The sequence below is a fragment of the Phocoena phocoena genome, chromosome 6 (assembly GCF_963924675.1).
Source record: "Phocoena phocoena chromosome 6, mPhoPho1.1, whole genome shotgun sequence".
NCBI lineage: Eukaryota > Metazoa > Chordata > Mammalia > Artiodactyla > Phocoenidae > Phocoena > Phocoena phocoena.
This window is the reverse complement of record NC_089224.1, coordinates 51,571,852-51,596,386: the sequence shown is the minus strand read 5'-3', so window position 1 is coordinate 51,596,386 and position 24,535 is coordinate 51,571,852. Positions and strand designations below refer to the sequence as shown.

The 24,535-nt window shown below is 36.5% G+C and overlaps 1 protein-coding gene across 2 annotated transcripts in view; it reads right to left on the bottom strand.

The window, feature by feature from the left end:
• ZDHHC21 (zinc finger DHHC-type palmitoyltransferase 21) overlaps positions 1-24,535 on the bottom strand; it is a 55,670-nt gene that overhangs the window by 10,910 nt on the left and 20,225 nt on the right. For both annotated transcript variants that reach the window (XM_065879550.1, XM_065879551.1), the window contains one exon: positions 2,054-2,170. In XM_065879550.1, coding sequence (XP_065735622.1) covers positions 2,054-2,170 — 117 coding nt within the window. The remainder of the gene's footprint in view (positions 1-2,053; positions 2,171-24,535) is intronic.

The window sequence follows — 24,535 nt, the reverse complement described above, 5'->3', positions numbered from 1 at the left end:
ACCACTAATCTACTTTGTCTCTATAGACTTGCCTATTCTGGACATATCATTAAATGGAATGATACAAATATGTGACCTTTTGTGGCTGGTTTCTTTCACTTAGCATAATGCTCTCAAGGTTCATCTATGGTGTTGCATGCATCAGTACTTCACTTCTTCTTATGGCCAAATAATATTCCATTTTATGGATATATACCACATTTTGTATATATCCATTCACCAGCTGATAGATATCTGGATTGCTGAGAGTTTTGGTCTATTATGACTAATGCCGCTATAAATATTCATGTACAAATTTTTATGTGAACATACATTTCATTTCTCTTAGGTACATACCTAGGCGTGGAATTGCTGAATCAAAACATAACTCATGTTTATTTACAGAATGGTCAGACTATTTTGTAAAGTATCTGCACCATTTTACATTCCCACTAGTAGTGCATGAGGGTTCTGCTTCCTCTGCATCCTCACCAACCTTTGTTATTACCTTTTTTTATTATAGCCTCCTAGTGTGCATGAGAAGTGATACCTAATTATGGTTTTGATTTTCATTTCCCTGATGACTAATGATGTTGAGCATCTTTTCATGTAGTATTTATTGTCCATTTGTATCTTCTTGGAAGAAATGTCCATTCAGATCCTTTCCCCATGCTTTAATTAGGTTGCCTTCTTATTACTGAGTTTAAGAGTTCTTTATTCTAGATACAAGCCCCTTATCAGATACACAATATTTTCTCCCATTCTGTGAGCTGTCCTTCCACTTTCTTGATAGCATCCTTTGAAGTGCAGAAGTTTACAGTTTTGAGTAAGTCCAAATTCTCTTTTTTTTCTTTATTTACACTTTTGGTTTCATATCTAGGATATTATTTCCTAGTCTAAGATTTAGTATTGCCTAATCCTATGTTTTCTTCTAGGAGTTTTATAACTTTAGATCTTATATTCAGGTCTATGATCCATTTTGAGTTAATTTACATATATGGTATGAGGTAAGGGCCCAACTTCATTCTTCTGCATGTGGATACCTAGCTGTCCCAGCAGTATTTGTTGAAAAGACTTTTCTTTCCCCTATTGAATAGTCTTGCTACTCTTGCTGAAAAACTGACTGACCATAGATATATATGTCTATTTCTGGACTCTCAATTCTATTTCATCTATCCTTATGCCAGTACAACACTTTCTTGATTACTGTTGCTTTAAAGTAAGTTTTGATGCATTTTCTTACATTTTTTCCCACTGAATATAGTCTTATAAACGCTTAAGTTTTCATACACTATATCAATATAACAATGAAGATCTTTTTTAATATACACACTTATTTACACACATGTGAAAAAACAGTATCTAGAGGTGGTCAAAAGGGTTGTGCCTTTAAAATTTTGATAGACATTGACAATTTGCCCTTTAAAAAGTTTATACCAATTTATACCCCCGCCAACAACATACGAAAAAGCCTATTTACTCTGCATCTTCTGCAATGCAGTGTATTTCCAAACTTTTAAATCCTTAACCAATGTTATTTTTCTCATTTTTAAAATCTTTTCTGTTGTGACAAATCCACTTTGGCTAATAAATACATTTTTTAAAAAAAACGTTTAATTACTAATAAAGTGTTTCTACCAGCAACATTCCATTTTTTGGAATTTAACTTAAGTTACTAGTTTAAAGAGGAAAAAGAGATGTTCGAAGAGCTATTTGTAATACAGAAAAAAAAGATTGCATAGTAGATGCTGATCAACAGAAAAATGATTAATTAAAATATGTTATGTTCACTAAATAGTATATCCAACTATTAAAAACTATAAACATGATGTCTGTAGCCATATAAAAATACTTCAATCTAATTTTTAAAAGCAGGATACAATATTATATGTACACTCTGTACACTGATTATAACTACTTTAAAATTACACAGGCATACGGAAATGGAAATACATAAATGACTACGGATAAGTTTCCTCTTTAATTTCTAAGCTTCCTGTAACTTTTTAGAATTAAGTTCGTAATTAGGCAATATGTTCACAAATACATTACTTTACATTAAAAATATACTTACTGTGATGATGCCAATTAGTTGAGTATAAAAGAGCCCAGTTATTCCAACTAACATTGTAATGCCCATAAAGGCAGCTAGTCTCATTATGGCCAATTCATGTCTAACAACAAAGAGGTCCTATAAGAAGAAAAAGAAAATCTTAAAAACAATTCAAAAATTACTTACAGTTGCAATAATAAAGAATTGAGCCATAACATTTTCCCTTATTATCTTAAAAGAACTACTCTCCCCATTTTTTAGTTTATTCCACTTCATAAACATATAAATATTTGAAAATTTCAAAAATAATTGTTTTTAATTCATAGTAGCAAGCTGAAAAATGGGATTTTACTACTACTCAATTGTCATAAAAACTCCTAATCCTAAAGTTGCAAATTAGCCATGCTCATTTACTATTTGGAGCAAAAACAAAACAGAAAACCCTCCAAAAATCAAAAAACAAAAACAAAACAGATGGTGTACAATCTCTGGTTCAACAAAAGGAAATTTTATTATGGTACTGCTAAAAAGCTTGAATGCACAAATCTGATTCATAATATTAAAGTTCAAGTGGCCAAGATACCTAGAGATTATGTATTTTAGTCAAAATGAGGGGGTAACACAAATAATAGGATCACGTGAACAGCCCTCTGCAAGACCAACTCATTCATTCATCCATCCACTCACTCAACTACCACTGCCAAGCACTGAGCTATGTAGTAAGTAGAAATGTAAAAAGGATAAAGATATGGTCTGTGCCCTCAAGAAGTATGCAGTTTATTCAAAGAGAGAGCCCAACTCTGCAAAACTCCAAAACAATGTGATATATACTTTAACAGGAATGTGTGCACAGAGGACAGTAGAAACATAAAGGAATGCCTAGACAGGAGAGAGAAATGGAAACGCTATGAGGGAAAACTGATTTTCCAGCCCAGGGCATGAAAATGAGGGTCTTGAAAGTGATCCAAAGAAACTGTGGCAGGAGGTCAGGAAAACCAGGAGAAGCCATTTCATTTACCCTCACTGTTCTTTCACTCTCTCTCCCTTGTCTGGCCAGACCATTCCAGTCGAGGGAGAGAGAGTGAAAGAACAAAGACTTCTGGAAACCTGTAGTTACTAAGCTTTGGAATAAAATAGCCACAGTGGATAAAAAGCAAGAAACGAATGGGAAGGACCCCAAAACATAACCACGCACATGCTCTTTTAATACTGATTCAGGTTAAGGCTTAAAGGTGCCCTGGTAGCAATACCAGAAACAGGGGGGTCACCGAACATAATGATCTTGTTTGAAACAAAAGAACTGATGCTTTTCTGTGTGGCACAGTGATCATCCATCTGACTTAAGCAAAACTCTGAGTCCACACCCAAACCACTCAGTTTATTAGCCAGGGAAAACTTAAAATTCACCAAGATACTTAAGGTGTTATGTAACAGTTACATATTAGTTTTGACTATTTCAAAATTTCACTAAAAAGAGCCTAATGCAAAATCCTTACCAAACATGTAAAGAGGAAAAGATGGGGCTATGAATGATATTAAAAATTCAGTACAGTAAACTCTGCTATTATGCTGTATGAAAACACAAATATGTTCCAACATGATTGATACATTAAGCAACAACTTGAGCATAGCAAGACTCTTGTGTTTGTTTATATGTGATTTTATCTGCAAGAAACCCAAGATGAACAGTAAAAACTTCACCCAGCTAAACCAAGCCATACAGGAATACACAAAACACACCCCCCCAAATATCTACCGGCTAACTCAATTTGTCATGTGTGTTATGAGCCACAATCATCCGTACCTGGTATCACAATTTTCCCTCCAATTTCATATGACTCTCCTTCCATCACTTGGTAATAACTCACATAACGCAACCTTTCTGATGCCCACTTCCACAAGAAAATTTCAGGTCTCTTCTAAGGTAAAGTGCAATGTTTGCTATAGTATTTACGTATTTCTTAACTAGTTAACATGTATAAAACTGTGCTGCTATTTTTATTAGGAACCCTTTTAAGTGTCACTGACAAAGTTTTTGAGTGTTGTGTCTTCATTTTCCCATAAGTCCTATGGTTTTCATTGCATGATTTTGCACAGTGGGGCAAATTTTAGGAATGAACATACTGTGTCATAGTAGAGCTTACCCTAATAAAAATACACATGGTCCCCAATTTACAACGGTTCACCTTACAATTTTCCGACTTTTAAGATGGTGCAACTTTGGATATTTTCAACTTAGAATGGGTTTATCAGGATGTACTCTACTGTAAGTCAAGGAAGATCTGTGCCATATATGACCAAATAAAATGCATCCTCTTTTCTCCCAGTGAAAAGATTAAAAAACTTTTTTGTCCACTAGAATTTATACATGTTAGGGATGAAGATGAGACTAAAAGACCTACTTAAAATTACATTTATTCACTTAGGTATACACTTATGTTAGAAAGTACTTGTGTAAAATAGTAAATTGATTCAGAAATTGCTTTTTATCACTCTTAAATTTTCAAAAAAATGCATCCCAACTTTACACACACATAATTAACATCAGTACTAAATCCATATTATTTTGAGTCATTTAACATACTTCTCCAGAGCACAACATCTTTACTTCTATCTTAGATTTTTTGTTTTTAGATCTAGCACTTTTTGAATCCAAAAACTGGCTTGGGAAATTTTATCTACATCACAAGCATCCATTTGCTATTCAAATCTTTATGACATAATCAGTGTTATTATGGCTGAATTGTGTCTCTCCAGAAATTCGTATGTGGAAGCCCTAACCCCACCCTCACCCCAGCACTTCAGAATGTGAGAGTATTTGGAGAGAGGGAGATCAAGAAAAATGGGGCCCTTAGGGTGGACATTAATCCAATCTGACTGGTATCCTTATAAGAAAAGGAAACTCAGAAACACAAAGCGACACCACGGATGCCCAAGCACATGTGAAGACACAGCAACAAGGTGCCATATGCAAGCCAGGAGAGAAGCCTCCAGAGAAACCAAACCTGCCGACATCCTGATCTTAGACTTCCAGCCTCCAGAACTGTGAGAAAATGAGTTTCTGTTGTTTATGCCCCCAGTCTGTGGTATTTTATGTCACCCTAGAAAACTAATACAGTAACTGTATTTCTTTATCGTTTTCATTCCTTTCCATTTTTTGGTTAAGAAATGTGCTTATATATAGAGAAATGCATAAAACATAAGTTCAGTTTAGAGAAAAGAATGCAAACATTTGAAAACATGCAGACGCTTTCCTCAGTGCATTTCTTCCCCATCACATCCTCTCCCGCATCCCTACCTTAAAGAGAAAGGTTACTGATTCGTTCTTCAGATATCTTCGATACTACATTTCAGTTGCATATTACAAATATCTTTTCCTACTCTGAGTCTACTTTTTCATTCTCTTTATGGCATCTTTGGATAATCCTAAATTCTTAATTTTAATGTAGTCCAATTTATCAATCTTTTCTTTTATTGCTTTTTATTTCCTGTTTAAGAAATCTTTCCCAACCCTGACATAGTGATGACATTCTCCTATATTACCTTCTAAAGCCTTTAAAAGCTTTATAGCTTTGCCTTTCACATTTAGGTCACTAATCCACCTGGAACTGATTGTGCACTGTGAAATACAGGGTTCTGAATTTACTTTTACTATATGAATACTCAATTGTCCCTGGACGGTTTATTTAAAAAGCTGTCCTTTCCTCAGGGATCAGAGGTCAAGTGTCCATACGTGCCTGAGTCTGATGTGGGCTCTCTATCCTGTTCTCTTGGTTTATTTGTTTATCCCCGTACTAGTGAGCACATCTTAGTTGCTATGGCTTTGTAATAACTCTCCATACCTAGTAGGCCAACTCATCCCAACTTGTTCTCTTTCAAGAATATCTTGGTATGGGACTAAGAGACACAAACTACTAAGTATAAAACAGATAAGCAATAAAGATATATTGTACAGCACAGGGAAATACAGCCTTTGTTTTGTAATAAATTTAAATGGAGTATAATCTATAAAATATTGAATCACTATGTTTTATACCTGAAAATAACATAATATTGTAACTCAACTACACTTCAATGTAAAAAAAGGAATGTATTGGTTATTCTAGATACAGTTGACCCTTGAACAAGGCAGGGGTTAATCTGCATATATCTTATAGTAGGCCCTCAGTATCCACGGTTCCTCAGCATCAGCGGATTCAACCAACCATCGATCCTGTACTACTGGAGTATTTACTACTGAAAATATCCGCATATAAGTGGATCTGCACAGTTCAAATGTGTATTGTTCAAAGGTCAACTGTAATTTGTATTCCCATAAAAATTTTAAATTAGATTTCAAGTTACAACACACTCAGACATATACACACATATGATATATTCTCTCCACTAAGAGTCACAATTTTCCCCTAGAGGTCTTGCTTTTTAAAGTCAGATTGAATTCCTGTTTCTTGATTCTATTATAAATGGTTCTGCTGTTAATTTCATTGTCTAAAGCACCGTTTGCTAGCATACAGAAATAAAACTGATTTTTTAAAATATTATTTTATAGTCACACTTCTTAAACTTTCTTAAAAATTCCAAAGAATCTACAGATAAGTTATTTATATGATCATACCATCTAAGAGTAATGATGGTTTTCTTCATTTCAGCAGTTATACCGTCTCTTTCTTCCTCTTGCCTCACTGCATGGACTAGAATTCCTAGCACTATATTTAATAACAATGGCAGTGGGGGCACAGCAGGCATCAACACCTTGTCCCTCAACTTAGAGGGAAAAAGGTCAACATTTCATCATTAAGCATGCTACAGCTATTGTGTTGGGTTCTGTGTGTGGTTTTTGTTTGTTTGTTTGTTTTGGAACCTTTTATCTCACTAAAAAAGTTCTCTAGTTCTAGTTTGCTAAGAGTTTATATGAATGGAGGCTGAATTTTATCTTTGTCCTCACACACTAATACATACAGTCTCCATACATCTGGGTTTTTTTCCCCTAATTTGTTCCCCTAATACATACAGTCTCCATACATCTGGGGTTTTTTTCCCCTAATTTGTTAATTGATAAAAGTATACTGACGGATTTTCTAGTGTAAAAACAACCTTTCATTCCTAAGATAAACTCAACTTGATCAAGCTGGTTATATATGACCAGATTCAGTTTGCTAAAATTTTGTTTAGGGGTTGTTTATCTATGTTCATAATCAGACTAATTTCCTTTCATTCTCTTATTGCCCTTAATAGGCTATATACCCAACATATGCTATACACATAAAATGAGTTGGGGAGTTTCCTCTTTTTCTAGTGTTTTGAAGAGTATGCATAAGACTGGAATTACTGTTTCCTTTCATATATGATAGAGCTAGGATTCACTGGTAAATGTGTAAATATTCTTTTCAGGAAAAGTTTTAACTACTCACTCATGATCATAGGACTACCCATGTTTCCAACTTCTTCTTGCTGCTATACTATGCTTATGATCAGGAAACTCAGTAAGGTACAGATGTCAACTAACCAAACTGATGTATAGAATTAATACAATTTCAATAAAATTCCCCCACCAGTAGAGTATATACTGTTAAATACTGTTAGGAGTTTTTTACTTTGTTTTGATTTGTAAACTGCTAAGTAAGCTGTTTCTAAATTTCACTGAAAAAGACAAAAGCAAAGGATAGCATACCACTCCTATATAAAAAGAACAAGGAGGAGGATCTGCTCTACTGCATGCATTCTCAGTAGGGGTAGTATCGCCCCCAGGAGGGAGAAAATTGGTTCTTGGAGGAAAAAAAACTTAGCTATTACAGTGATTTGTGGCTGTCCACAAATCAATCCTACCTGACAAAATCTTATTCCTTAGTATTTAACTTCACAGAGAAAAGAAGAGAAAGTGTCTAAAAAGGCTCCTGATGGGAGCAATAATAATGAAAAAAAAAAAAGGCAGAAAAACACTCTTATACTGGATAGCAAGATGTATTATAAAACTACAGTTGTAACAGTGTGGTGCAACCACAAAGATAGATTAATGGATTAGAAAAAAAGCAGAAACAGATACACACATATATGGCTCTTGGTTTATGACAAAGATGGTAATCCAGAGCAGAGTGGAATTATCTTTTCAATAAATGGTGCTAAATCAATTGGATATCCATCTGTGAAAAAAATGAAATCCTAACTCCTACCTCATAAGCATTATAAAAATCAATTCCGGGTAGAAATATAAAAAATATAATACTTGGAAGACAATATAGGAGAATTATATTGATGATTTAGGATAGAAAAATACTTCTTAAATTGAACCTCAAAAGCACTAACTAAAAAGGAAAAGACTGGTAAGTTGGAGTAAAGTTAAAACTTCTGTTCATCAAAAAGTAGCATTAAGAGAGTAAAATATTTAGCTACAGAAAGATATTTACAACATACATAATCATAAAAGGACTCAAATCTAAAACATCCTACAATTACCAGGAAAAAAAAAAGTTAAATAACCCCCCTACCAAACATGCAAAATAAACAGACACACTGCATCAAACAGGTTATACATATGGTCGATAAACATGTGAAAAGGGGCTCAATAACACAACGAAGTACTGCTCATCCCCACTAAAATTACAAACTTTAAGATGACTGGAGGGCATTATGCTAAGTGAAATAAGTCAGACAGAGAAAGACAAACACTGTATGATATCACTTATATGTGGAATCTAAAAAAATACAACAAACTAGTGAATATAACAAAAAAGAAGCAGACTCACAAATACAGAGAACAAACTAGTGGTTACAGTGGGGAGAGGGAAGGGGAAGGGGCAATATAAGGGTAGGGGTAAAAGATGTACAAACCATTAGGTATAAAATAAGCTACAAGGATGTACTGTACAACACAGGGAATATAGCCAGTATCTTATAATAACTATACATGGAGTATAGCCTTTAAAAACTGTGAATCATTATACTGTACACCCATAACTTATGTAATATTGTACAGCAACTATACTTCAACTGAAAAATAAAGGAGATACTTTTAATATTATGCCATTAAAAAAAAAAAGGAAAACCTGAAAAAGTATTAGCAACACTATGAAGTAAGGTGAACTTACATACCCTACTAGTGGGATTTTGAATTGGTACCACCACTTCGTAAAACTTTAACAGTATCTAAAGGAACGTACACATAACCTTTGAACACAGCCACTTCTAGCTGTACATCCAAGTGAAACACATGCACCTGTACAGCAAGAGACATGAACAAGGTTGCTTCTGGCAGCATTACTTGTAATAGCCCCAAACTGGAAACAATGTAAATGTCCATCAATAGAATGGATATATAAACTATTTTACATTAAATGAAATACTATGGACTTCCTTTGGTGGCGCAGTGGTTAAGAATCCGCCTGCCAATGCACGGAACACGGGTTCGATCCCTGGTCCGGGAAGATCTCACATGCCACAGAGCAACTGAGCCTGTGTGCCACAACTACTGAAGCCTGTGTGCCTAGAGCCCACGCTCCGCAACAAGAAGCCACCACAATGAGAAGCCCACGCACTGCAAGGACAAGTAGCCCCTGCTTGCAGCAACCAGAGAAAGCCCGCGCACAAGGACGAAGATCCAACGCGGCCAAAAACAAATAAATAAATTTATTAGAAAATGAAATAGGGGTTTCCCTGGTGGCTCAGTGGTTGAGAGTCCGCCTTCCGATGCAGGGGACGTGGGTTCGTGCCCCGGTCCGGGAGGATCCCACATGCCGCGGAGCGGCTGGGCCCGTGAGCCATGGCCGCTGAGCCTGCGCGTCCGGAGCCTGTGCTCCACAACGGGAGAGGCCACAACAGTGAGAGGCCCGCGTACCGCAAAAAAAATAAATAAATAAAATAAAATACTATGAATATTTGTAGCAATGTTCATAGCAATGAAAATAAACTGTATCTAATGTAACAAAAGAATAAATCTTATAAATATTGCTCAAAGAGGCTTTGCCATCATTCACTGAGCTGTATGTTTTTATTTTTGTGCACACCTATATATGTGTATTATATTTTATAATACAAAAGGTACAAAAACTGAAACTGCAGTAAAAAGAAAGTTGTGATCATGAAATATTAAATACAAAAATACTTTCTTGATTTTAGAATAGAAACAGAACTCTTTTAAAATATATATAGCAAAATGAAAACGTTTAGTTACATATGGCCTGTGAAAGGACAGACAAAAAATGTCAAATAAGTTATAGAAAAGGATACAAGAGACAAAGGGGAGAAAGAGAGAGGAGGAGTCGGACTGGCCTTCTGAGCTCATCTACCACTTTCTTCCTGGACCACTCTGATCCCACCACATTGAGCTCTTTGCTATTTCTCCAACATATGAAGCAAACCCCACATCAGTGATGTTACACTTATTCTTCCCAGCAAAATCTTTCCCCAGATATCCACAGGTTTACTCCCTCATTTTCTTTAGGTCTCTGTTTAAACATCACCCTATCAGAGACCCATTTGTTTATTTTTACCAGGGCCCATTTGCTTATTTTGCCTTGACCAAACTACAGAAAATCCCAGCATTCCCTACTGCCTTGGTCTATTTTATTTTTTCTAGAGTACTTACCTCCATCTGATATTTACTTATTTATGTAATTATGTATGTATTTACTATCTGTCTCTCACAACAGTAAGTTTCTTGAAGATGGGAACTCCTGACTGTTTTGTTCGATGATGAGTCCCTGGAGCCTAGAACTCGCTCTAGCTCACTGTAGATGCTCAATAAATGTTTACTGAATGAATAAATGAAAATGAGGAAGAAAGCCAAAAAAGGAGTCTCCCCCAACACATGAAGAGTCAGAGTACTACCTACAAAGACTATTACACACATGAAATAGCAGAGAGAAACAAAGAAAAAGAAACACAAAGGCAACATGTACATAGACACATGTCACACAAACCAAGAGAGGTGGAAAAGGACACTTACATGAAATAATATTCCTATATTCCTATCTGTTAATTACATCATTTAAAATTTCAAAATGTTACACAACTAGGGAGCAGTGGGGTCATCACCTCCTGATGCAAGCTAAATGAAAATAAACCAAGGATCAGATTTGGCTATTTATGATCTAGCAAATATTTCTTCCAATACTTGGTCTGTGAATTCTTTGAACTCATTTCTTCTAATAATCTTATTCCAATCTCAATCCAAATTCTATAATTATATTCTCTATCTTAATATTTCCCATCACTGTGCTCATAACATGACTGCAAATTCAAACACATCACCTTCTGAATACCACCTTGTATCTTTCAATCTAGCTCCCTGTAGATCATCAATGTTAACACATTCTCAACCTCAATGAATGTCCGATCTGTTGACCCAACCACCATTTCACTGTCCATCAATGCCTTCCTCCAATACCTTCACTTGACTTCCTACTTGTTTACAGTCCACACTACATTGCTATAATTTCTCCTTCAATATATACCGTCAACATTTTTTTTTTTTTTGCGGTACGCGGGCGTCTCACTGTTGTGGCCTCTCCCGCTGCAGAGCACAGGCTCCGGACGCTCAGGCTCAGCGGCCATGGCTCACGGGCCCAGCCGCTCCGCGGCACGTGGGATCCTCCTGGACCGGGGCATGAACCCGCGTCCCCTGCATCGGCAGGTGGACTCTCAACCACTACTCCACCAGGGAAGCCCCCGTCAACTTTCTTGATGCTCTCTTTCACCAGTGCTCCCTGGTTTCACCGGGTACTCCTGCTTAGTCACCTTTCTGTTTCCTCCTCATCTTTCTGTCTTCTAAAATTTAAGAGTATTCCAGACTTAGTCTTAAGACCTCCTTTCTTATCTAGCTATACTTACTCCCTAGAAAATCTCCTATCAGGTCCCATAGCTTTAAATACCATCTTTACATCTAAAGGTCCCAAATTTATATATCAAGCTCAGACCGCTCTACTGAAATCCAGATTCCCATATCTGTCTACTTAACAACATCTCTTCTTGGATATCAAATAGGCACCTCAATAGAACCAAAATCTTTAAACTTTTTCCTAAAACTTACTCTTCCTCCAAGCTTCTCCATCTCAGTAAATGACATCTCTATTCTTCCAGTTGTTCAGGACATAAAACCTTGCAGTCATCCTCTACTTGTCACTTTCTATCTCATACCCCACATCCAAATCAACACTAAATCCTGTCAGCTCTTAAACTATAACACACCACTTCTCAACATTCCACTACTCTCCACATCATCTTGTTTGGACTATATTTTAACAGTCTAGTAACTGGTCTTCTTGCTGCCATGATTGTCCCTAAATTTATTCTTCCTAGCAATCAGGTTTCTTTCTCTAATGTAAATGAGTTTGTGTAATTTTGCTAAAAAACCTTCAAAAGCTTCCAAAGTCCCAACCACTAAACATCCTGACAAAACAAAGTCTCACCTTCAATCCCAGCCCTCACTGCTCTCAATTTATCTCCTAAAACTCTCTCCCTCACTCCACTCAAGACACACTGGCCTCCTTACTCTTCCTTAAAAATGTCAAGCATGCTCCCACCTTACAGTCTTGGCATTGGTTCTTTCCTCTCACTGAAATGCTCTTGCTCCCAATATCAGTGACATGCTTGAGCTCCAGGTCTCTGCTCAAGTGTCACTATGAGAAAGGCCTTCCTTGACTATATCATCAATCATTACTTTCTATCCCTCACTCACCTTTATTACACTTCATAATACTGATCTTGTATACCATATATTTGTTTATTGCCTGTCTCTCCCAATTAGAATGTAAGCTCTTTAATTCAGGAACTTCATTTTGTTCACTGCTGCATCCTCAGAGCCTAGAATGACTACCATGCACATCGCAGGCACTCAATAAATATTTGTTAAATGATTTACTGAGTGTTCTTCATAATTTTTGAAAATAAACAACTTTTACAAATAAAATTTTACATATAAAATAACAGTCTTATATTAATCAGTAGGAAGCAATTTTATTTAATAAGTTGTTTTGTGTTTTTATGAGATTAGCCTGAAAATTAACATGTGAGGTATTTGTTATCTTCCTCCTACTGAAGGGGTTTCTCAACCTCAACATTACTATACTTTGGGCCAGATCAGCCTTTGTTGTAGGAGGTGGTACTATGATTGCAGGATATTTAGCAGCATCCCTGGCCTCTACCTACTAAATGCCCATAGCATTCTCCCAGTTGTGACAACCAAAGAAGTCTCCAGATATCATTACCAATGTCTCTGGGGTGGAGGCAGGGAAGGGGGGCTGGAGACTCCCTCCTTCTCCCACTATACTACTGAAAGGGATTTGTTTTCTCTGTTTTTCAAAAATGAAAATAGCTTAGATCACAACTAAGATATATAAAGTATACAGATTTGAATTTTCAAAATGGCTAAATAACCAACTTCACATGCTAAGTTAGGTTCGTGTGGCCGTTACTCTTGCATAAAGTAAAATCCTACCATATCTGTATGGTTATCAGCACTTTTGGGAATGGGCCTCAGCTTAAGTTTTATCATTACATTCAAAATTATAGGCAAAGAAGTTACAGGATTATTCTGTATATCCTTCTCACCTCCAGCCCCCAGGTAAAATGTACTTTTTTTCAGTCTTGTTAAATCCTAATGGAAACTAATATCTAAATGAAAAAAATCACTATTCATACTTGACTCATGGCTATCACTGAGTGACCAAAATTACACATTCAATTTTGATACAGATATAAATGCAGCTTTCTTAGGGAGCAAATTTCACTGGCACCTGACTGCTAGGTTCATGGCTGAGGGTACAATATTTCAGAAAAATCATTTTGTCTGCCTTCCCATCTTTTAGCAGTAAAAACTCTAGAAAAGTTATAGCTGTTCAATAAGAAAACAAGATACCATATTTTCTTGCTACATTTACCATTTAATACAGTACTATAGTATTTGATAAAAGTAAAAGATGAGTGAGACAATAAAATTGCTACCAGCGTTTAACCATTTAAACTCAAAGTGAATGAAACGTCCTCACAGAGAAATAAAACTGCTCAATTTTTATGCTAAGTGCTATAATATTCATAAATAATTAGCTATATAAAATTTAATGAGGACATATATTCAGTAGACCTGGTACTGCAAGGCAAGGTCAAGATTTAGCATAAGGTTTCTTTGTTCCATCTGTCAGTAAAAGCACAGGGATATATGACATATAGAATTGACAATTATTAGAATAATAGGGTAGTCTTATACTTTTTTTTTTTTTACAAACGTAAACTAATTACATATCTGACACCATACCTTCCAAGCAAAAAAAAAAAGAAAAGAAAAAGAGAAAGAAAAATTTACCAAGAGATGCTACTACCTCCACTAACATTTCAGGATACAGAGGCAAAAATACCAAATTACCCTTATACTTGCTAATGAAATAATTTTCCCTTCATATTTATCTTAATTCCACACTATTGGCTATTCTTGCCAAAAATAAACTAAATACATATTTCAGCGATTTTATTCATTCTAAAGTACCCACAATAAATGACCCTATATAAATATTGAGTAAAGCCTAAATCATTTTTTTAAAATAGCAATAAATAACAGAAGTGCTCAGGATACTTTGAGATTGATTATATAAAAAGATTAAAGTAAATTGTAAAGAGCTTTACGAATATTCAGAGCTACCTGCAACTAAGTCCTCTGGCTACTTCTGTTCTTTGTTAGCCAAAAAGCTACGCAAATAACTGTGGCGTAGTTCTATCCGACATCAAATGCCTAGCAACACTATTAGATAGGAGCTAATCAGAATAATAATAATGTATCTTCCTAGCTGAAGCTGTTGGCTGGACTGCTAAACATTATTTATTTTCCTCTTCTGAATATTGGCAGCATGTCCTTTATTCAAATTCTCACCCTTCCTTCCCCACTTCTATCACTCTACCCATAACCTTAAATTCAGTTAGTATATTAGTTTTTGCCCTTCACATAAAAATAGATACAAAAGAATCATCTGGGAATTATCTAAATCTACTTCATCTAAAAACAATTTAAAACATATAACTTTAGAACTATGCCACAAATGATTAGTTGCATAAGCTCTACACTAATAGCTACCAATTATTTAAGAAAGAAAACAACTTGTTTTCTCACATAGAAAGAAAGTAGAGATAGTACTGCCTACAATATGTGATTATCAGCAGGTACATAATTTAAAAAATATTTTTAACCTACTATAATGCCTTTATAAGATGTATTTTGACAGTCTTTAGATTATATTAACTACTAAAAATGTACTGCCTCAATGAAAAATGAAAACAGCAAAGTATGAATTTACCAATCAGGAGATTCAATAAGCTGTCCCTGAAGAAGTAATTTTGTGATGCTTGAGTATTTTTTAAACTGCTAAAAAATATCCTCAGGGAAAAGTGTAAAAAAGGGAAATAGCAGCTTGATAACTATAGAAAGAACACTGACTTAGGAACAGGCAGAAATGGGCCCAAATCACACCTCTGCCAAGTGGGATAATTCTCTGCTTAAACAAGTTACTGGTCCTCTCTGAATCTCAGTACCTTCTCTGTACAATGGGAACCATACTACTTATCCTCTCAAGGATATTTTAAATAAGTTGACATTTTCCACTAATCCAATTCTTACAAATTGAGAATAATATAAAAATCCTGAAACATATGACTAATGAAATATTCATGGATCAATAAATAATAATCTTTAGAAAGTATACTCCCTAATTATAATGACACCTTCCTTCATATTTAATCATTGGGCTGGCCAAAAAGTTCTTTTGGTTTTTTTCCATAAGATGTTAGAGGAAAAACCCAAGCAAACTTTTTGGCCAACCCAATAAAATGCTGTAATTTTCTAATAATGGTTTTGGTAAACAGCTAGCATACAATAAGACGAAGTATATTTTTGTAATTTAATAATATGCCAAATGGCCAGGCATTTGCTTATAAACATTTAAAATAACTATGTGAAAAATAGTCAAATATAGACTTTGGCCAAAGAAAATTTATTTTATTTAATATCTATCCATTTTATTCATTTAAAATGCCACATCACTCCCCACTCTACAGGTTTTGAAATCTTTAAAATGATTTTCATCCCAATAACTACTTAAAGGAAGACATTAGTTTCAAGAGGATTTTAAGTAAAAGTTAACATTATAGCAGCATGATAAATACAAATGACGGTCAAACTTGACATCTAACATTTGAAAAACTTCTCCAAATATCTCCAAGCTTATAATCTTTATTAATTTTGGAAGCTGTGATTTTAACTAAAAATGCTTTATTTATCCCCATTTATTTGGAAAGATACCTATTACTAACATTTCTGTAGTTTTCTAAATATGAATTTTTGTCTTAATATCAACTGAGAATTTAAGAGATTTCTTTTTTTAGTTACTATTTACAAAGAAGATGGTAATACTAATTCTTCTCAGGTTTGTAGGCCTTCTTTATAAGACTTAGGATATAAATCAATACTTACAGCATAAAAATAAATCCTTTTTTGAGGCACTGATTCAAGATGAATAAATTCCTTATCTTCCTCACCTTTTATTAACTCCTTCTCTAACTAAAGGATATATTATATTAAAGTATTTCCTCAAAACTTCACATAGTAAAAACACATAAATCCTTGAAAGTCCATGATAGGTGGATATTTTAAAAGTAAAGATTAAGAAGAAATCTAAAAAGCACTAAGTTACTCTCAAAAACAATGGGGTTATTGCAAAGCAATTCAAACAATCCAGCAGAGAAAGCACTCCCCTGAAAAGAGAAAGCCAAGAGAAGAGAGAAATGGAAGAAAATCAGGTCCCAAACCCTTTATTTTCCAGAGTTTGTGAACAGCCTGCTTTCTCTCAACTCTTTCTTTCCCATGTGCTTAATCATTAATGTACCAGTTTTCTACTAAATACAGGTTAAGCGACATCACCACAAAGTTTAAAAGTCAGTCCAATGAATAAACACTTTCATGTTAAAAAAGAAAAGAAAAAAGAAAAGAAACAAAAACCTAAGTAAGAGTTTTTAACACTTTCTTTTCCCACCCAGAGATAAGCACTCAGTTTTAGAACTTAACGAAAGATACTATGCTGCCATCTATCTACCTGAAAGGATATAAAGAAAAATGCAGACTAAAGCTTTCACTTCCTCTGGCTGACAGAATATAGAGCCAAAGTCCATGGCATACTTTCATTGTACTTTTTCTCCATAAGAAAGAAGCACGGTAAACAATAACACAATCTCTAAAGATAATTAGGGGTATCTGGGGGGTCTTTATACCATATCCCATATAATGGAAAGAATAACAAAGTTTATGAACAACTTTACACACAAAATGAAGACCTGGATATACTTTGTTTGTTTTAGAGAAAAATGAAAGAGAGACAGGCAAGGACTTAGAAAAAAACTGATGGGGCAGGATTGTTTGAAGAATATTCCACTACAAAACATTATTTTTTTTTAAATGTCAATAGTGACTTTTCTACTGAAATTACTGGCAATTTTCTACCTTTATAAAAAAAAATGTAATAAATGTCATCACCAAAAAAAACCCCCAAAAAACAAAACAAAACAAAAACCTGTTATAAGTAAGGATAATTTTCTATTATTTAACTTTAAAAATATTTGCTATAGAGTTTTTTAGTATCTTAGAAAAAAATGTGACCTTAAAACCAATTTCCAATTAACTGCCTCAAGCTTTCTGTTATTCTCTTGTCCAGCAATGACTTCCTTCTTCTCTCCATCTGGTTAATCTCTACCAATACTATCAAGTCCATCACCAGTCCCATTTTCTACAGCACAATAGTTCTCAAACCTTATGGCTATAGTCGTATGGTTCTGCAAAACTCCACAGGATACTGTTTACATAGATTATGACATGAGTGTGGTCTCCTGGAGTTGTGTAGTTAGGAAGCAATGATTAAAATCACTTGGGAAGAAATTTTTCAACAAAATGTTACTGCCAATGACACCTAGGCAGGAAGAGATTGTATGAGACTAACCCTACCAGTAAGAACATTACTAAAAGCCAGATAAAATCCAATTAATTGGTCAATAAACAGCTAACTGAAGACACTGGCAAGTAGCCAAACTAGCTAGGACTTAAAGGACAAAGATCCCAGAAAGAGTAGAAATGCACTAAGGTGAGTCCTACATTCCTCAGTACTTTTTACTTAAAGGTACTTGCCACCTCATAAACATTACATATGAAAGGTCAAGTAGAAGTAGAGGCTCAGAGTTTTCTGCAATCCCAGAGAACTGGGGAAACAAAAAGGAGAAGGCACAATCCACTGTTAACATTGAAGTTTCCAGCTGAGAAACTCCTGAAGGGCTATGACATAAGAGAAAGGGCAAACTGAAACTAGTTCTTTATGAAGACAAAACCCGAAATCATAAATCCTTACAAAGTCTCAATAAACACAGTAAATGTCATCTTCAAAAGCACTGCTGTATTAAGACCAATATTCTGTTATTAGCCTTAGAAATATTTATTATACAAATCCTTGACTGGATCAAGATGAGTCTTCTCTTATTGAAAGTCCACAAAAGAAGTAAATCATATCTTGAAAAACAAAGAATCAACCAGCTCTTCTACAATTTGTCATACAAAATGCCCAGTATCTAACAAAATTTATTAGATACATCAGAAGAAAGGACAAACTATCTGGAAACTACAAGAGAGAAGAAAAAAAAGTCAACGGAAACAGACCCACAAGTAGATCTCAACACTGAAGTTATCAGACATAAATATTAAAATAACTTTCATTAAAATGTTCAAAACTTTAGATGACAAATGAAGAATTTCACCAGAGAAGTGATCTATGAAAAAAATATCAAATGGAAATTATAATTGAGAAAAATATAATAACTGAATTAATAACCTCAACAGAAGGGTTTAACAGTAGATTAAACAGAGCAGAAGAGTTGAGCAGTAAACCAGAAGAGGGGTCAGTAGGAAATACCCAGTCTGAAGCACAGAGGGAAAAAAAGGAAAAATGCAGGAAAGACTGCAAAAGTTATGCAGTGCAGTGAGATGTCACGTGCATATAATCAGAATCCCAGGAATGCAGGAGATAAAGTTGGGCAGAAGTAACAGTTGAAGTGACACAGGCCAAGAAATGTCCATAACTTAAAAATGTCATAAAGCCACAGATTTAAGAAGTTATATAAACTCTCAAACAGGAAGAATGCAAAGAAAACAACAACGAAGCACATCATAGAATAACTGCTAAATACAAAAAATCATAGGAGTTCTGGTCCAAGATGGCAAGAGAAGGCTCCTGAACTCAACTCTTCCCACAGACATAATGAATCTACTACTAAGCATGAAGCAATTCCCTTTGAATGAAATCCAGAAACTAGCTGAGTGAATCTTATATTGATAGATCAGGCACAGCACTAAAGAAAATCACCAAAAAACAAAGGAAGAAAGCAAGAGAAAAAGGAACAAAGGAATTACAGAACAGCCAGAAAACAATTTTTAAAATGGCAACAGTAAGTCTATACCTATCAATAATTACTTTAAATATAAAAGGACTAAATTCTACAATCAAAAGACAAAAAATGGCTGAATGGGTAAAAAAAAAACCAAGATCCAGTTATCGAGGGCCTATAAGAGATTCACTTCAGCTTTAGGGACACACAGACTGAAAGTGAAGGGATGGAAAAAGATATTCCACGCAAATGAAAACCAAAAGAAAGCAGAGGTAGCTATATTTATATCAGACGAAATAGACTTTAAGCCAAAGACTATAAGAAGAGACAAAAAAGGTCAATATAAAACAAGAGTCACTCCAACAAGAGGATATAACATTTGTAAATATGATGCATGCAACACAGGAGCACTTAAATACATAAGGCAAATATTAACAGACCTGAGGGAGAACTAGACAGCATTATAATAATAGTAGGGGACTTCAGTACCTCAGTTTCAACAATGGATAGATCATCTAGACAGAAAATCAATATGGAAACATCAGACTTAAACTACATGTTAGACCAGATGGACTTAACAGACATTTAAAGAGTATTCCATCCAACAACAGTAGAATACACATTCTTCTCAAGTTCACAGGAAACAGTCTCCAGGGTAAATCATATATTAGGCAGCAAAACAAACCTTAATAATTTTAAGAAGACTGAAATCACATCAAACATCTTTTCCAACTCCAATGGTATGAAACTGGAAATCAATTATAAGAAGAAAACTAGAAAATTCAAAAATATGTGGAGATTAAACAGCATACTACTGAACAACCAATGGGCCAAAGAAGAAATCAAAACAGATACTAAAAAATTTAAACAGCATACTACTGAACAACCAATGGGCCAAAGAAGAAATCAAAACAGATACTAAAAAATATTGAGGCAAATTAAAATGGAGATACAACACACCAAATTTACGAGATGCAGCAAAGACAGTTCTGAGGGAAGTTCATGGCTATAAATGCCTACATTAAGAAAAAAGAGAGGAGACGAGGGGAAGATGGCGTAAGAGTAAGACGCGGAGATCACCTTCCTCCCCACAGATACACCAGAAATACATCTACACGTGGAACAACTCCTACAGAACACCTACTGAACGCTGGACCTCAGACCTCTCAAAACACAAGAAAGTCCCCACATACCTAGGTAGGGCAAAAGAGAAAAGAATAAACAGAGACAAAAGGATAGGGACGGGACCTGCACCAATGGGAGGGAGCTCTGAAGGAGGAAAGGTTTCCACACACTAGGAAGCCCCTTCGCGGGTGGAGACTGCGGGTGGCGGAGGGGGAAAGCTTCAGAGCCGCGAAAAGAGCACAGCAACGGGGGTGCGGAGGGCAAAGCAGAGAGATTCCCAAACACAGGATCGGTGCCAACTGGCACTCACCAGCCCAAGAGGCTTGTCTACTCTCCCGCCAGGGCGGGTGGGGCTGGGAGCTGAGGTTCGGGCTTCGGTCGGAGCAGAGCGCAGGGAGAGGACTGGGGTTGGCGGCGTGAACACAGCCTGCAGGGGGTTAGTGCACCACGGCTAGCGGGGAGGGAGTCGGGAAAAGTCTGGAGCTGCCGAAGAGGCAAGAGACTTTTTCTTGCCTCTTTGTTTCCTGGTGCTCGAGGAGAGGGAATTAAGAGCGCTGCTTAAAGGAACTCCAGAGACCGGCGCGAGCCTCAGCTAAAAGCGCGGACCCCAGAGACGGGCATGAGACGCCAAGGCTGCTGGTGCCGCCACCAAGGGGCCTGTGTGCGAGCACAGGTCACAATCCACACCCCCCTTCCGGGGAGCCTGTGCAGCCCGCCACTGCCAGGGTCCGGGGATCCAGGGACAACTTCCCCGGGAGAACGCACGGCACGCCTCAGGCTGCTGCAACGTCATACTGGCCTCTGCCGCCACAGGCTCGCCCCGCATCCGTACGCCTCCCTCCCCCCGGCCTGAGTGAGCCAGAGTCCCCGAAGCAGCTGCTCCTTTAACCCCGTCCTGTCTCAGGAAAGAACAGACGCCCTCCTGCAACATACACGCAGAGGCGGGGCCAAATCCAAAGCTGAGCCCCGGGAGCTGTGCGAACAAAGAAGAGAAACGGAAATCCCTCCCAGCAGCCTCAGAAGCAGCGGATTAAATCTCCACAATCAGCTTGATGTACCCTGCATCTGTGGAATACATGAATAGACAACGAATCATCCCAAATTGAGGAGGTGGACTTTGAGAGCAAGATTTATGATTTTTTCCCCTTTTCCTCTTTTTGTGAGTGCGTATGTGTATGCTTCTGTGTGAGATTTTGTCTGTATAGCTTTGCTTCCACCATTTGTCCTAGGGTTCTATACGTCCTTTTTTTTTCTTTAAAAAAATTTTTTTTTCTTAATAATTATTTTTTATTTTAATATCTTTATTTTATTTTATCTTAATTTTATTTTATCTTCTTTCTTTCGTTCTTTCCTTCCTTCCCTCCTTCCTTCCTTCCTTCCTTTCTCTCTTTCTTTCTTTCTACTTTTTCTCCCTTTTATTCTGAGCCGTGTGGATGAAAGGCTCTTAGTGCTGCAGCCAGGAGTCAGTGCTGTGCCCCTGAGGTGGGAGAGCCAACTTCAGGACACTGGTCCACAAGAGACCTCCCAGCTCCACATAATATCAAACGGCGAAAATCTCCCAGAGATCCCCATCTCAACACCAGCACCCAGCTTCACTCAACGACCAGCAAGCTACAGTGCTGGACACCCTATGCCAAACAACTAGCAAGACAGGAACACAACCACACCCATTAGCAGAGAGGCTGCATAAAATCATAATAAGCCCACAGACACCCCAAAACACACCACCAGACGTAGACGTGCCCACCAGAAAGACAAGATCCAGCCTCATCCACCAGACACCAGGCACTAGTCCCCTTCCCCAGGAAGCCTACACAACCCACTGAACCAACTTTAGCCACTGGGGACAGACACCAAAAACAACGGGAACCACGAACCTGCAGCCTGCAAAAAGGAGACCCCAAACACAGTAAGATAAGCAAAAAGAGAAGACAGAAAAACACACAGCAGATGAAGGAGCAAGATAAAAACCCACCAGACCTAACAAATGAGGAGGAAATAGGCAGTCTACCTGAAAAAGAATTCAGAATAATGATAGTAAAGATGATCCAAAATCTTGGAAATAGAATGGACAAAATGCAAGAAACATTTAACAAGGACCTAGAAGAACTAAAGATGAAACAAGCAATGATGAACAACACAATAAATGAAATTAAAAATACTTTAGATGGGATCAATAGCAGAATAACTGAAGCAGAAGAACAGATAAAACGCACCAACATTCGAATTATAGGGGTTCCAGAAGAAGAAGAGAAAAAGAAAGGGACTGAGAAAATATTTGAAGAGATTATAGTTGAAAACTTCCCTAATATGGGAAAGGAAATAGTTAATCAAGGCCAGGAAGCACAGAGAGTCCCATACAGGATAAATCCAAGGAGAAACATGTCAAGACACATATTAATCAAACTATCAAAAATTAAATACAGGGCTTCCCTGGTGGCGCAGTGGTTGAGAGTCCACCTGCCGATGCAGGGGACACGGTTTCATGCCTCAGTCCGGGAAGATCCCAAATACTGCGGAGTGGCTGGGCCTGTAAGCTGTGGCCACTGAACCTGTGCGTCCGGAGCCCGTGCTCCACAATGGGAGAGGCCACAACAGTGAGAGCCTCGCGTAACACACACACACACACAAAATTAAATACAAAGAAAACATATTAAAAGCAGCAAGGGAAAAACAACAAATAACACACGAGGGAATCCCCATAAGGTTAACAGCTGATCTTTCAGCAGAAACTCTGCAAGCCAGAAGGGACTGGCAGGACATATTTAAAGTGGTGAAGGAGAAAAACCTGCAACCAAGATTACTCTACCCAGCAAATATCTCATTCAGATTTGATGGAGAAATTAAAACCTTTACAGACAAGCAAAACCTGAGAGAGAGTTCAGCACCACCAAACCAGCTTTACAACAAATGCTAAAGGAACTTCTCTAGGCAAGAAATACAAGAGAAGGAAAAGACCTACAATAACGAACCCAAAACAATTACGAAAATAGGAATAGGAACATACATATCAATAATTACCTTAAATGTAAATGGACTAAATGCTCCCACCAAAAGACACAGATTGGCTGAATGGATACAAAAACAAGAGCCATATATATGCTGTCTACAAGAGACCCACTTCAGACCTAGAGACACATACAGACTGAAAGTAAGGGGATGGAAAAAGATATTCCATGCAAATGGAAACCAAAAGAAAGCTGGAGTAGCAATTCTCATATCAGACAAAATAGACTTTAAAATAAAGACTCTTACAAGACACAGAGAAGGACACTACATAATGATCAAGGGATCAATCCAAGAAGATATAACAATTGTAAATATTTACACACCCAACAAAGGAGCACCTCAATACATAAGGCAAATACTAACAGCCATAAAAGGGGAAATCGACAGTAACACATTCATAGTAGAGGACTTTAAGACTCCACTTTCACCAATGGACAGATCATCCAAAATGGAAATAAATAAGGAAACACAGCTTTAAATGATACATTAAACAAGATGGACTTAATTGATATTTATAGGACATTCCATCCAAAAACAACAGAATACACATTTTTCTCAAGTGCTCATGGAACATTCTCCAGGATAGATCATATCTTGGGTCACAAATCAAGCCTTGGTAAATTTAAGAAAATTTAAATCGCTTCAAGTATCTTTTCCGACCACAACGCTATGAGACTAGATATCAATTACAGGAAAAGACCTGTAAAAAATACAAAGACATGGAAGCTAAACAATACACTACTTAATAACGAAGTGATCAATGAAGAAATCAAAGAGGAAATCAAAAAATACCTAGAAACAAATGACAATGGAGACACGATGACCCAAAACCTATGGGATGCCACAAAAGCAGTTCTAAGAGGGAAGTTTATAGCAATACAGTCCTACCTTACGAAACAGGAAACATCTCGAATAAACAACCTAACCTTGCACCTAAAGCAATAAGAGAAAGAAGAAAAAAACCCCAAAGTT